At 37.3% G+C, this 15,246-nt stretch overlaps 1 protein-coding gene across 2 annotated transcripts in view; it reads right to left on the bottom strand.

The window, feature by feature from the left end:
• Positions 1 to 15,246, bottom strand: part of slc39a10 (solute carrier family 39 member 10) — a 168,374-nt gene that overhangs the window by 100,816 nt on the left and 52,312 nt on the right. For both annotated transcript variants that reach the window (XM_028807627.2, XM_028807624.2), the window contains exon 3: positions 7,413 to 8,537. In XM_028807627.2, the coding sequence (XP_028663460.2) occupies positions 7,413 to 8,516 (1,104 nt within the window). In that variant the 5' untranslated portion in view covers positions 8,517 to 8,537. The remainder of the gene's footprint in view (positions 1 to 7,412; positions 8,538 to 15,246) is intronic.

Here is a 15,246-nt window from a genome sequence, read left to right on the forward strand (position 1 = left end):
CGGCTGGTAGGTTGTTCCAACATCTTGGAGAACTAACCACAGATCTTCTTCTGTGGATGTAGGCTTCCTCACATCCTTCTGTCTCTTCATGTAATCCCAGACACACTCTATGATGTTGAGATCAGGGCTCTGTGGGGGCCATACCATCACTTCCAAGACTTCTTGTTCTTCTTTACGCTGAAGATTGTTCTTAATGACTTTGGCTGTATGTTTGGGGCCGTTGTCCTGCTGCAGAATAAATTTGGGGCCAATCATACACCTCCCTGGTGGTATTGCATGATGGATAAGTATCTGCCTGTATTTCTCAGCATTGAGAACACCATTAATCCTGACCAAATCTCCAACTCCATTTGCAGAAATGCAGCCCCAAACGTTCAAGGAACCTCCACCATGCTTCACTGTTGCCTGCAGACACTCATTGTTGTACCGCTCTCCAGCCCTTTGACAAACAAACTGCCTTCTGCTACAGCCAAATATTTCAAATTTTGACTCATCAGTCCAGAGCACCTGCTGCCATTTTTCTGTACCCAAGTTCCTATGTTTTTGTGCATACTTGAGTCGCTTGGCCTTGTTTCCACATCGGAGGTATGGCTTTTTGGCTGCAACTCTTCCATGAAGACCACTTCTGGCCAGACTTCTCCGGACAGTAGATGGATGTACCTGGGTCCCACTGGTTTCTGCCAGTTCTGAGCTGATGGCACTGCTGTACATCTTATTTCGAAGGGTAATCAGCTTGATGTGTCTTTCATCTGCTGCACTAAGTTTCCTTGGCCGACCACTGCGTCTACGATCCTCAACGTTGCCAGTTTCTTTGTGCTTCTTCAAAAGAGCTTGAACAGCACATCTTGAAACCCCAGTCTGCTTTGAAATCTTTGTCTGGGAGAGACCTTGCTGATGCAGTATAACTACCTTGTGTCTTGTTGCTGTGCTCAATCTTGCCATGACACGAAACTGTCTTCCACAACCTCACCTTGGTAGCAGAGTTTGGCTGTTCCTCACCCAGTTTTAAGCCTCCTACAGAGCTGTTTCTGTTTCAGTTAATAACTGTGTTTCAACCTACGTGTGACATTGATGATCATTAGCACCTGCTTGGTATAATTGGTTGATGCTGGTTTGAAGGCAAAAGGTAGTAACACCAAATATTGATTTGATTTAGATTTTTCTTTTTGTTCCCTCACTTTGCATTTTGTAAATTGATAACAATAAACAATCATTATTTATATTTCTGAAAGCATTCTTTGTTTACAGCATTTTTTCACACCTGCCTAAAACTTTTGCACAGTACTGTAGATACAGATATTTCTAAGGTTTATTGCTTTCAAACTTCATATATTTCAAAAATATATACCATATTTTTGTTATTTCCTTCTGGTGAACATCAAACTGCAATCATAGAAAATCATCCTGATTGTGGTGCTGGCTTTTTCAACTGGGAGTAGGCTCTGTGGAGCATGTAGATCAGAACATCCTCCACACCTTTATTTTCTAAAACCAGGGGCCATAGCTGTTTCAGGATTAGCCTTTCCCAAAGGTCTTCATGATGTATGAAAATCAGCTGGTCTGAAGCCCTTTACTTCACTGGAACCACACAGGATCTTTTCCACAGCTGGGGAACCTTCTGTAAATTCAGGGAAAGGGAGAACAGGAGCTGAATGACCCCACAGAGTTGCCTGTCTCATTTTTAAGCACCTCGGGCTAATTATATTGGGTCCTGTAGCCTTATTGACTGCGGTGGGTTGGCACCCTGCCCGGGATTGGTTCCTGCCTTGTGCCCTGTGTTGGCTGGGATTGGCTCCAGCAGACCCCCCCGAGACCCTGTGTTCGGATTCAGCGGGTTGGAAAATGGATGGATGGATAGCCTTATTGATGTAGAGTTTTCACAGCTCTCTTCTTAGCAGAGATGAAACAGTACAGGAAGTGGAGGGGGCCTGGGGACCACAGGTGTGTTGTCATTGTAGGGGAAGGTTGTTCAGGGTGCAGACAGCAGTTGGGATTTCGGAACCTCCTCATTTTCCACACAGAGGCTAAAAGTGTTAGTACAGCCCTCCACCTACAAACATTAATCAAACCTGTTGAAGAACTGGTTCAGTTCATTAGCTCTGTTCTTAGTCCCTTCCTCTGCATGTTTTAAAGCCTGTTTGCAGCCAGTGACAGGCCTCATCCCATTCCATATTTCCTTCATGCTGTTTTATTGTAACTTGTGCTCAAGTTTGTTTCTATAATGGACTTTCCCCTCATGGAGCTGCTTATTCTGTTCTTACTGCACACACTTAATTTCATCCTCATCTTCAGACCTGAAGGCTGCTCTCTTCTTCAGATTCAGTAGGGCTTTCAAATCCTTTGTGATTCCAAGAGCATTATGGAGTAGCACATGTAATCAAGAACAGCATTAACTTCAAGAGTAACAGTAAGTAAACAAATCACTTAAAGCATTTTAGTCAAATAAATGAAACTTTTCCTCACTGAGCACAGAGGGGAGAATTAAGAGGGTAATCATACTCCGTGTTTTCCATTGGTTTAATGATGATAGTAGTAATAGTCATGGATGAAATTTATTTATTTAATCAATCGATTTTAATGATTTTTTTTAGTTATGATAGTAAATGATAGTATTTAGAAACGATAAATAAGTGTTTAATGTAACCCAAGTTTACTCTGTACATCCTAGCACAAGAAGAACTGTGCATGCACAAGGAGAGACCCCGACACAGGATGTTAATTTACCCTTTTCCCTTATCTGCTAAATGTGCAATAATTTTTTTTTTGACTCATTCTCTTTTCTGACAAGTTATTTTAATTAGAACTGCCATTGGTTGCTAATGCACATCTCTGTTATTTTTGATAAATCCAACCTTTTCGGTTTAAGCACAATTTTGATAATACTCAGACACTCTCTATCCCTGACATATAGTTTCCTAACAGACAAGTAGTAATTAAATATATTTAAAAAGCATCCAATCAACAGCAGTAATCTGTAATGTTAAACCAGCTGTCACTCAGTGTTAATTTTGTTCATAAAAGCTAAGATGAAAAATATTCAGTAGACAAAAACAGAACAAGAAATAAATATAAATGCACCATTAATGACAAAAACAAAGACGAATGCTTTTAAAATCATTGGTGATGAAAACTAAACAAAATGAAAATACTACACACAGACAACTGGACAATGAGCGATGTGAAAAACTTTGCACATCTCTGTTACACATGACATGGCTCACCAACAAATAATGAGCCTGAATGCAGTGGTTCAATTTTAAAAAATTGTATGCACCCTTGTAATTGGATAACACTGGTTTGGGCACCATCAGAAAATCATCACATCAGCCAGAATCCTACTCCACTCCACTATGTTGACCAACATGATTCTCAGGAGAAAAAAAGCAGTCAGACATATGGACCAACTTTAATTACAACCCTGATGAAAATAAAGCCCAGTGTAAGCCATGTAGAATGAAGCTCAGAGGAAAGAACACCACAAACCTGAAAGGCTTCTAGAGGCACACAATCCTGAGATTCATACCAAGGTCAAGGTATGTAACGTTATCTAGGTGGCGACTTGCCCGATGCCGATAAGGTTACCTCTGGCACTCATTCACCCCGCTAATACTAATGCGTTAAGTTAAACAGAAAGAAGTCATGTCTGGCAATGCTGTGTGTTCGAGAATTTCAGTACGCGTCTGGGAAACACGTGCTTATTAATGAAAAGGAAAAGCCAACACACAGACTTTTGTTATTGCCAGTTTTATCCCTTTACGAGTTACTTAAGAAAAAGATTCTTGCATCTTTGTCAGCACAATCAGATGTGCTCAGTCTCAAAATTAATTTATAACAATTTAGCTTGTACTGTCACACATTTGTCACAGCAGATGAAATGATGGGGGGATTAACTGCTTTTAATATAGTCTCCTACGCAGTCCTAGTAAAGAAACAGAAGGTTCATATTCATTCCTAGATTGTAATGAGCACATCTACATGTTTGTCCACGAACCCATCCATTTTGTAACTGGTGGATGCAGTTCAGGATTGCGGGTGAAACCACCTCGCACACATCCACTTACACATGCAGGTACAGTGGCAGTGACGACAACAATCAAAGCCATTAAAAATCGAGGCAAGTTTCTAACAAATGGCTGTTTGGCTTGTCTACATCACAGATGAAATGACCTGGTCCATCTGTTAATACTAACATAAAATGTATTTAGAATTTCAGTGGCTGAAGTGCATCTCCCAGTTAATACGATATGTACAGTAAGGTGAAACAGCATTGCTTTACTGCTGAATATGAATATGCAAACACTAAATTTGTGTTATTCATTTGGTTTTTGAGGGCAAACTAATGTTTATGAGCATAAACACTAAAATGTGAAGAACATAGTAAAAAACACTTATGTCATATACAGTTTTTTGGTAAAATGTTTTTAGCAGCATAACTAAGTCATGTTAAGGGCCAATGTGCTGCTGCAGCAGCCTATGATAATATTGTTATTAGACTGTTTGGTACATTCCTACCCCCACCCTCTATTTAATTAATGCATATTGGTATGTCCCTAGCTCCCTTTCTGCTATTGACACAGCTTTACCTTCCGCCATATTGCATTTTTGGTTAAGGAAATTATCGTCCTTTTATCTTCAAGTTGTCAATGGTTTTTCACGTCCTAATACTTGTATGACTTCTTATAAGAAATCTATATTAAAGTATACGGATTCTCAGCCTTGACTTTCTTGGGGAGTAAAACTATCTGCCCACGTTCATTACAACCAGTGAGGTGACGCATACTCCATACGGACTGGGTCTTGGGAGAGAAGCCTCACTAATATGGCGTTCTGGGACAGAATAGCCAGAAAACTGTGATGACAGACCAGTACTGCCATTATCTGATCTTTTGGAGTAAATTCTTACTACACTTACTCTTCATTTTATGTTCAATAATCACTACATATGGTTTAGCTCATTAGTGTGCATATTATTAGTATAATAGTTTAGAGGTACAGTATATTCTGTGCATATTCATATGTGAATTAAGAGATCCTTCCGATTTTGGCAGTTTGACTAATTTACTTTTAGTCGACAAAACAAATTTACTTTTTCTTGACAAATTTATTTACTTTTTGCCAATTAAAACTAGACTAAAACTAACAACAATTAAATGACTAAAATGTGACTAAAACTAAAATGCAATTTAGTCAGAAGACTGATAATAAAAGAAAATCAAAATTGTCAAAATTAACACTGCTGTCACTTCGTATTTCCTAACTTATGGTTTAGCGGTTTCGTATAGTTTGCTAATGCCAATTATTACATAAACCAAATTTGCCATCCTTTGTGTAGCCTAAAATGTTGAACAAAGTTTGAGGTTGCTGAATCTCCATCTATGATTTTGATCCCACGTTTTTCAGTTCTTTTCCTTGATAACACTGTAGTCTTTGTAATTAAAGATGATAATCCAAAAAGTCAAAAGTCAGTTTGGTGTACTCCCAGATGGGCTTAAAGTGGGAACCTCAAACAAACAAACAAACTGTAACTGCCTTTACTCTCACTATTAGCACATAGCCTTATCTTGCTTAACTGGAAGAATCCTTTTGTTAAGTTTTGATTTGATTGTATGGAATGGTATATGTTTTTAATAAATTCAATAAAATATCCATCCATCCATTTACCAACCCGCTGAATCCGAACACAGGGTCACGGGGGTCTGCTGGAGCCAATCCCAGCCAACACAGGGCACAAGGCAGGAAACAATCCTGGGCAGGGTGCCAACCCACCACAGGACACACACAAACACACCCACACACCAAGGCCAATTTAGAATTGCCAATCCACCTAACCTGCATGTCTTTGGACTGTGGGAGGAAACCGGAGCGCCCAGAGGAAACCCACGCAGACACGGGGAGAACATGCAAACTCCACACAGGGAGGACCCGGGAAGCGAACCCGGGTCCCCAGGTCTCCCAACTGCGAGGCAGCAGCGCTACCCACTGCGCCACCGTGCCGCCCTCAATAAAATATCAAATAAATAAATAAAAAGACAAGTCAAAGTGAAAGTCATTGCCGTTCAAGTCCAAGTCTAGTGGTAAGACTTTTGGATTTTTCTTAATTGGGTCTGATATCATCAAATTCATGACTCAAGTCCAAGTCATTGAACTCGAGCCCACATCTCTGTGCTGGGTTTACTATTACATTAAATTACATTTGTTAAATGGTGCGACTCAAACCACCTACACCTGAACACCAGCAAAACCAAGGAGCTGGTGGTGGATTTTAGGAGGCCCAGACCCCTCATAGTCACCTTTGATGATCACTGGGTCTGTGTGCAGATGGTGCAGACCTATAAATATCTGGGAGTGCAGCTGGATGATAAATTAGACTGGACTGCCAATACCGATGCGCTGTGCAAGAAAGGACAGAGCCGGTTATACTTCCTTAGAAGGCTGGTTTCCTTCAACATCTGCAATAAGATGCTGCAGATGTTCTATCAAACAGTTGTGGCGAGCGCCCTCTTCTACGCAGTGGTGTGCTGGGGAGGCAGCATTAAGAGGAAAGACGCCTCACGCCTGGACAAACTGGTGAGGAAGGCAGGCTCTATTGTTGGCATGGAGCTGGACAGTTTAACATCTGTGGCAGAGCGAAGGGCGCTCAGCAGGCTCCTATCAATTATGGAGAATCCACTGCATCCACTAAGTAATATTATTCCAGACAGAAGAGCAGCTTCAGCGACAGACTGCTGTCACTGTCCTGCTCCACAGACAGATTGAGGAGATCGTTCCTCCCCCAAACTATGCGACTCTTTAATTCCACCCAGGGGGGTAAACATTAATATTTAACATTATACATAGTTATTGTCTGTTTTTTCACCTGCATTATTATCATTCTTTAATTTAATATTATTTATTGTATCAGTATGCTGCTGCTGAAGAATGTGAATTTCCCATTGGGATTAATAAAGTATCTATCTATCTACATGAAAGCAAAATTATAAAACAGACATGAAAGCAAGATTATAAAACAGACTGAAGGACAGAATAATATTCAATGAATTTTAAGTAAATGAAGTATGTATTACTTATCATTAAGTGTTTTAAATATAATTATCCTACACAAGTCCACTCGCACTTAGTGAATGTGTCTGCGCTACATTACAACACACATTTGCTATTTTGAGCACTCTGTAAATGGGGGAGCTCAATCTCTGAGAAAATGGGTATAACTAAATGGAATGAGGTAATCACTTCCCACAATTAGCATTTTGAGGTAGTCTTAATTGTATTATATATATATATATATATATATATATATATATATATATATATATATATATATAAAATAGTGCTGTGGAAATGCTGACAATATAAATTTTCATTTATTTTCTAATGAAAATGACACTTTTCTACAAACACAAACATACCCTTACCTCATTATGATGGTGTGCTTCATTTCTATGACCCCCAATTGATATGGTAGTAATTGCTGGATCACTAGATATCTCCCGCTTCTGCACATGCAAGTGCTGCTCTGCAGAGTCCAGATTGTGTTCATAATTCTGATCTTTCTCATTACCATCATCATGGTCATGGTGGTAAACCTGAGGACCCTCCACATATAAACGCAAGTCCTGACTTTCATTCTTGTCCATTCGTTGGTTCAGAAGCACTGAGGAATTAGTGGTGTTTTTGTTTTTAATGCCCTTCTTCTTCTTTCTATGTTTTTTGGTCCCAGATTCAGAAAATTCCAAGTGAACTTGTGTAGTGGTAGGAGAACTATGTACAAATGAAGTCACTTCTTGATTGTTATGAACTTCAGAATCATTGTGGGTATGGTGGTGGTGATGATGATGATTGTGATGATGGTGATGCTGAGTGGAATTGTTATGAATATGATGATGTAAATGATGCTTATGGGAAGATTTGCCACCTTCATTAGAAAGGGATGTGTAATTCTGCTTAAAAGTAGAATTTTCCACAGTAGTTACCCTATGAGAGGATTGCTTACACTGGGCAGAATGGATAACCCTTGCTGTTGTTACATTTTCTTTCTGAATGTTAGTGTGTAAATGAAAATTACTTGGTGTAAATGGATGGTAGTGTGAGTGGGAATGTAGACCTTCTTGGACTTCTAATGCATCAAGATGAGCAACATGGTCATGTCCTATCTCTTCATGGTTCATCTCTACCACACGCACTTCACCAAGACCAAGGCTATTAAGCAACTTCTCAAAGCCACCAAAGTCAAGTCTCCCCTTTTCCCCATAGCGAAGGAAAAGCTGCTCTATGTAAAACTTTTGCTCACTCTCTGCTTCATTATGTGTTTCAAAGCTTAGGTCTGAAGGACTGTCCACACTATTGTGCATATAAGGCGCCTCTGAAATCTGGTAATCACTGTGGTCATGGGAATGATCTTCTTCAGAATGGTGGTGATGGTGATGGTGATGCCCCTCCTCATGACAATGGCTGCATTGATGAAACAAAAATGTCACCAAACATAGGAAGCAAAATTTGGTGTGCATATGTACCTTCATGATTTATAGTGTTTTCACCACCTACAAGAAAAAAAGAAAAATAATTAGTGGTATAATATAAATAGATATTCAAGGAAAAAGCCATCTATAGCTTCCATTTTAATACAGGTAACAGGAAATAAAAAAAGATAAGAAAACCCCAACAATAAATCACTAAGTATTTACAGCATAGCATAGTACATTTGTCTGTTCCACAAATGAGAATAGAACTGGAAAGCAAGTTTGACTTGAATGAGTTTTTTGAAATTCAATATATCCATGATGTTTTAAATGTATTGAAAGCCTTGGGAAGTTTTCTTGTTTATTGGCACAGGTCTTATTACCTTTTGTGCATCCCACATTATACTACTTAAAATGCATACCTCCATGAATCACTACACATAAACAACAAGACAAACTGTCATCATGTGGAAGGAAACTTAAGCAAACAGGTAGAACAGAAATGTTCCTAATATGCTACTTGGCATTTTAAAATTACTGTATGTGGGCTAATTCCAAACAACTTTATAGCTTAAATTACTATATCCCAACCCTAGGGCCTTGTTTTGTGCAACTTGGACCAAATTATCTTAAAACATACCACTTGACCAGACTGTCTTCTTTCCTAGATTCTTTTTTTCAGTATAATAATTGAGCCGTTTACCATGTATTAATGCAACAAGCAGGAGATTAAGAGAATTCTACACGTCAGACAAAAATATCATATAACATTACACTAATAATATTCTGCACTATACTGTATTTCTGATCCGAAATTATGCTGCATGTAATGAGTGTGATATATAACATTTTTGGTTACTGAACAGCCAATCATAATTAAAATATTATAACATAAAAACACTGTATATATACAGTACCTATAAAAACTATTCAGCCCCTTGGAGGAAGTTTTCCCACTGTACTGTTATAAAACATTGAATCAGAGTGGATTTAAGTTGGGGTTTTCTGACACTAATCAACAAAAAAAGAATCTTTAAAATCAAACTGATCTGACAACAGATCTCTAACAAGTGGTCAAAATTAATAACAAATATCCATTCATCCATCCATTTTCCAACCCGCTGAATCCGATCGCAGGGTCATGGGGGTCTGCTGGAGCCAATCCCAGCCAACACAGGGCACAAGGCAGGAACCAATCCCGGGCAGGGTGCCAACCCACCGCAGGACATTAATAACAAATATAAAAAACAAAATAATAGATTACATAAGTATTCACCCTTTATAATATGACACACCAAAACCATCACTGACAGAGTAAGTTTCTTTTCGAAATCACAGAAATAATCAAATTGAGACACTATAAAATGTACAATTACTCATCAACCTGAGCCGGACTTGGTTTTCACCATAATTGCATAGAATTTCAAGCCCGAGTCATGCTCAGCATTAAAGTCAATGAATTTAAGACACACTAGTTAAGGTCAGTTTAACGCCTGCTATACAAATGTATAATTTACAAATTGTTACACATTATGTGAATTAAATTTTTTCTAAAATAAAGTAGTACATTAAATGTTGTTTCCATTTTAATGTAGTAAGTAGATTGGGATTCTTCCATTTGAGAAGAGTGAGACACCAATCTAATAGTGTAGTAAAGGCCTTTACACCACAGATGTCATGGCAATAGTGTTTTTCAAATGGTATTACTCTAAACAAGGATGACTTCCTGATATGTACTACGGTAATGAAAGCCAAGAACTGCCTGATATACAACCCAAATCCTTAACAGATTAATATCATCTAGAGAAAGCATGTCAATTTGGTTTAAACTATGTCCAAAATTACTGCATGATCAATGAGTTAAATTTTTTGCACTTGTATACAGTATGGGTGGCCATTCACCCATCTACACTCTACAAAGGCTATGTACGTTTTAATTGCAGTTGCATGGAAAAATGTCTTGCAGCATTTGAGAGAGCTGCCATTGTTAAATTACTTTTCCTTAAATTGACATTACCCATCTAGTAAAATATACAGGTCCCGAAGAATCGCAGTGCTTTGTTTCATCTCCTATTAATGATAAAGAAACACAAGAATAAGCATCTAATGCACAACTGACACTTAGGGGACAGATTCATGTATTTATATTCTGTTAAGAGATTTTCCTTATGAGAAAGGGTTTAAAAAACAAAAAAGTTTTGTGTATATAAAGTATATCTTAACATTATACTATATTTATATACAGTAGCTTATATTCTAACACTATTATTGTAGCTGTAAAAAGTAATGATTTTTTTTTATCAGAATAAATTTAAATATTAAACACTAAAAGTTACTGCTAACAATATTTCTTGCACAGCGCAATCTTAGAGTTACTTCACAAAATATTTGTTCACTTGTATTAAAGTAGTTTAAAAACACCCAGGATATTCATGTAAAGCAACCATTTATTTATAATTGACTTTCATGAATAAAACTAATATATTTTCTTTGACAAGTTTCATCAAGCTCCATTCATACAGGTATATATCAATTAAACATAATGTTCTTAAAAAAAAAAAAAAAAAAAAAAAAAAAAGGATGAGCTTTAGACAGTGCACTTTAACTAAGAATTATTTAATTTCGCTGCAATAATAACAGAATGTTTATCCCAAAATAAAAACAGAAACTTCATAAAAGAAAAACTAGGACAAAATATATAAAGAATTAAACAAAAAAAAAAGATTTTTTTACCCTTATACAGTATATATTTTGTTTATTCCAAGACATGTTTTTTATTAAGCAATTTAAGAAAGACAGAGACATGAAGACTATAACATTGCATATTAGATATTTATTTAATCTAGTGTCTCTAAAATATCTTCAGCAGAAACAACTGCATGTACTATAAATAAAATTTTAAAATTATGCAAATTTAAAACAAAATCTCATTACAAGGTTGTTGTAAGAATCCAAATATAAATCAATTGTGTTATGTTTAAAAGTACAAAACTGAAACAATAATTATGTGATATCATCTACATACATGATTACATTTAATTAGCAACTATCATGTTTAATCAGTTACATTTTTGTACATATTGCTATTTTTTAAAAACAAATTTTCAAAACACTTCCATTAACACAAATACTGAAATAAAATGACACATTGATTTACCACTCAGATATACTTACATGCACTTTCTTCTTGTTCTTCTAAAAAGCACAAGATGAAATAAAAAATTGTCTTTCCAAAATTGTAACAAAAAGTAATAATTACAGAAATAACATTTGAGTATGGTATTTATAACTTTGAAAGACACTGCAGTATATCCCCTGAAAGTTATCTAATAAGAGGGAGCTCACGTCAAAACCAACCACAAAAACGTTACTGTTCTGAATGCAGCTTTCAGTCAATAAATACATTGTTAAAACCATTATTTTCTTCCATCAAAAATACTTACTTGTGTGACAAAATGGGCTTAAAATGTTCATATTTGGTAAACTAAACATGTGACAATCAATAAAATAAAGAAAGTCTTTGTTAATTTATTTAACTATGGAATGTCACCACAATAATGAATACCTAAGGCATTCAGATCTTGCAGTAGACCTTTCAGGCTGATTTTTCCTAATGACCTTTGATAAGCAAAGAACAGAAATACAGTTATCTAGATAGAATATATGAAAGAAAGAAACATAAAGCCAGACAGAAACATTTACAAGACACCTAAATATTTCTATCAATACTGGTCTGTTTGAAAAATACTTAACAATTAGAGCTTTTATGTTCATTAGCTTCTGTGTTTTAAAGATGCATTAAGCAGATGCAAACTGCCCTTTTTGTAAAATATGAATAACAGATTGCAGCAGTAGTAGTTTACCAGAACAATTGAAATTAGAAACAAATAATGCTTGCATTATAATTCATCAGGTACATCGATAGAATTTCACTCTGATTTCAAGTGATAATCTTAATATACAGCTCAAAAAGCATTAAACACAGTTTAATGAGAAGTGGCATTGTGACAAACCAAAAACATAAGTAGAAGACCCAGAGTATTTTAACTGGCATAAAAATGTTAATAATGTATTAAATAAAAAAAAAAGGTTTGAAAACAAGGTATTTTATTCTTTATTACACTGTTATGTTTCTTGTTTTCTTCTAATTCACTTATATCTAAGTGTATTAAAACTAAGATTCAGGATTTTCAGGGTTCACCGGAAAAACATTTCAGAATCTAATCCAATAAATCTTTGACTTCTGCAATGAGAATAAAATAAAACATAAATGCTATACAGTTTAACTTAAAAACAGGAAGAATAAATTAACAACAAATGGAAGTTACAACCCTCATTTGGATGGCTCAAGGTTAGGTTACACTGAAAAATACAATATAGCAAGCAACAAATTTTACAGCAATGCCTCTTCATAGATATAATGTCTTGTTTTAGGATGCCTCCTTTTTGGGAGCCTACATGTTCTCACCTTTCCTTTAGGTCTTTATAAAATTGTCTTTATATAAAAGTGACATTTTTATGTGGCATGTGAACAAAGCAATAATTTTATCCAATTTCGTTAAAAACAGGTTTAAAAATGTGTTATTCCACAAAAGAAAGAAGATAGATTTGTTTCTTCTGGACTTTATTGTTGAGATAACTGGAAAGAGGGCTACATATTGCACTACTAAGTGGCATCTGTATGCTGTGGGCATTAGCTATGCCAAACTCAAGAACAGTCATTGGTGGTTACATACAAATATACAACTTACCAGACGAGGCAGAGAAAGTTGACATTATTCTTTTTAAGCCTATCTACAAAACCTAAACAGGTCCTATTAGGGACTACTGTCACTAGTAATAGAGTTACTCAATTAAAAAAAATAGTAAACAAACATTGATATGATGGCCCCAACAGGAAATGCCAGAAAGTGCCACTGCTTTAGGAATTTCACTTTAAACGAAAATCCTTTTGTCTTTCAACAGTAATATTAAGTTAGCATACCAACACAGCATAACAACATTAATAGCTAAAAATGTGAAATGCAAGCTTCAATCAAAACTTGCCTGAATTATGGTGAATTATGGCTAACAGAGGACTGTGTATAATTAATTTGCAACTTCATTTGTTGACTTATTATATTGCCAGTAGATATCTTTTGGCTATAGATAGACCTCCTATCTTTTTTCATTTTCCTTAATTAATTGATACGACAAACTCATACAAATTTAGAACTCTTCACACACCCATTAATGTGTTCCAGTTTAACAATGATGATAAGAATAAAGCGTCTTGATGGTTCTCACATGTTTTGGTTTTCTTTTTAGGTTCACAACAAACTCATAAGTGTGCTCATAGTTAATGAATGCAGCTTAAAACCTTCTCCAAACTGTAGTATTGTTTGACTTCTGCAACCTGAAGAAACACTGATGCCTCAAAACATGTATGACTGCTTTTCTCACATTGCTACACAAACACTGGGGGCAGGTGTGTGTAAGTTAGGGAGAAGGCACCTAGACAGAACTTTGTAACTAAAACTATAAAATAATGTTATTTTTTCATTACTGTTCACCTGTATGCAAAAGTGCAGTATGTTTGCTTAGTAGCACTATTATAAAAAGTGTAAGAATATGCAAGGAAACATGTTCATCTACTCACAGCTCTGACTGTTGATTACAGGGAAAGTTCCTTATAGAGCAATCATTTGGGCCATTTTGAAAGCTGATAGGTTGAAGTTAGATTTGACATCTTTAATTGGGGAATGATGCCCATCACTTTGATAAGATGATGTTCAACTGAAAAGTTAAAGCTGACCTGCTCCCAATCACAACAGTAATTTTACACAGATCTGAAGGCTAAGCTTTACCCTTTTTTATTGGATTAAAAAACTGTCTGTTATCCAGTAGAAACTCCATCTCTTGTTCCCACCCAGTAGAAGATGGCCGTGCAGAAGCAGTGTGAAGATAAAGGAGGGCCGTAGAAAAGAATAGAATGCAGTATATTAATGTGAAAATCTTCTACATGTAGCATCCATCTTACTAACCGAAGGTTGTAAACCGGATATGGACGCAGGGCGCTGGGCACATCGAGGCGCACGCGCACTGCCGCCCGCCACAGAGCAAAAAAAGAAACGAGGATTCGAAGATGTATTACAGTACGGACGGAATCCCCACAGGTCCATGCTGTGACAACGAGCGCGCCTACAACGCGCTTGCGAAAGGAGTCACGGCTCAAACCAAACAAAACACAGAAACGAGACCACGACCTGTGAACTACACCTGGGGTAAAGCGTGCACGCCGGGTTGTACAGCCACCCGGATGCGACCGCCCACACCCCAGCATATACCTTCCATGATATGTCTTCACGCAGCGACTTCCCACCGAGGCGCATATTGCGCTGTGGCGCTCACCCCACAGTCAGACGCAGCGGCTTCCCAGAGTCAGTAGGTGGCCCCCAAACGACACAACCTGTTCAAGCAGTCGGTGTCAGCGAAGGCAACAGACTCACGCGCACTGCCTAATCCACTGTGCCAGTAATGTAGATCACATAACGGTCATTCACTTTGGCACCTGCCCCAGAGTCCAGAGTCAAATGCAGCGGCGTCCCACAACGCTGTGCCGCCCGCCCCAGAGTCAAACGCAGCGACTTCCCAAACCGCGGCTTCTTCCCGGAGTCAGTAGGTGGCGCCAAACGCAGCGGCTTCCCAGAGTCAGTACATGGCGCCCAAACAACACAACCTGTGAGCTACACTTGCTCTAATCCACTGTGCCAGTAATATAGATCACATAACGGTCACAGACTCTAACCCA

Source organism: Erpetoichthys calabaricus, chromosome 8, assembly GCF_900747795.2.
Source record: "Erpetoichthys calabaricus chromosome 8, fErpCal1.3, whole genome shotgun sequence".
NCBI classification, from domain to species: domain Eukaryota; kingdom Metazoa; phylum Chordata; class Cladistia; order Polypteriformes; family Polypteridae; genus Erpetoichthys; species Erpetoichthys calabaricus.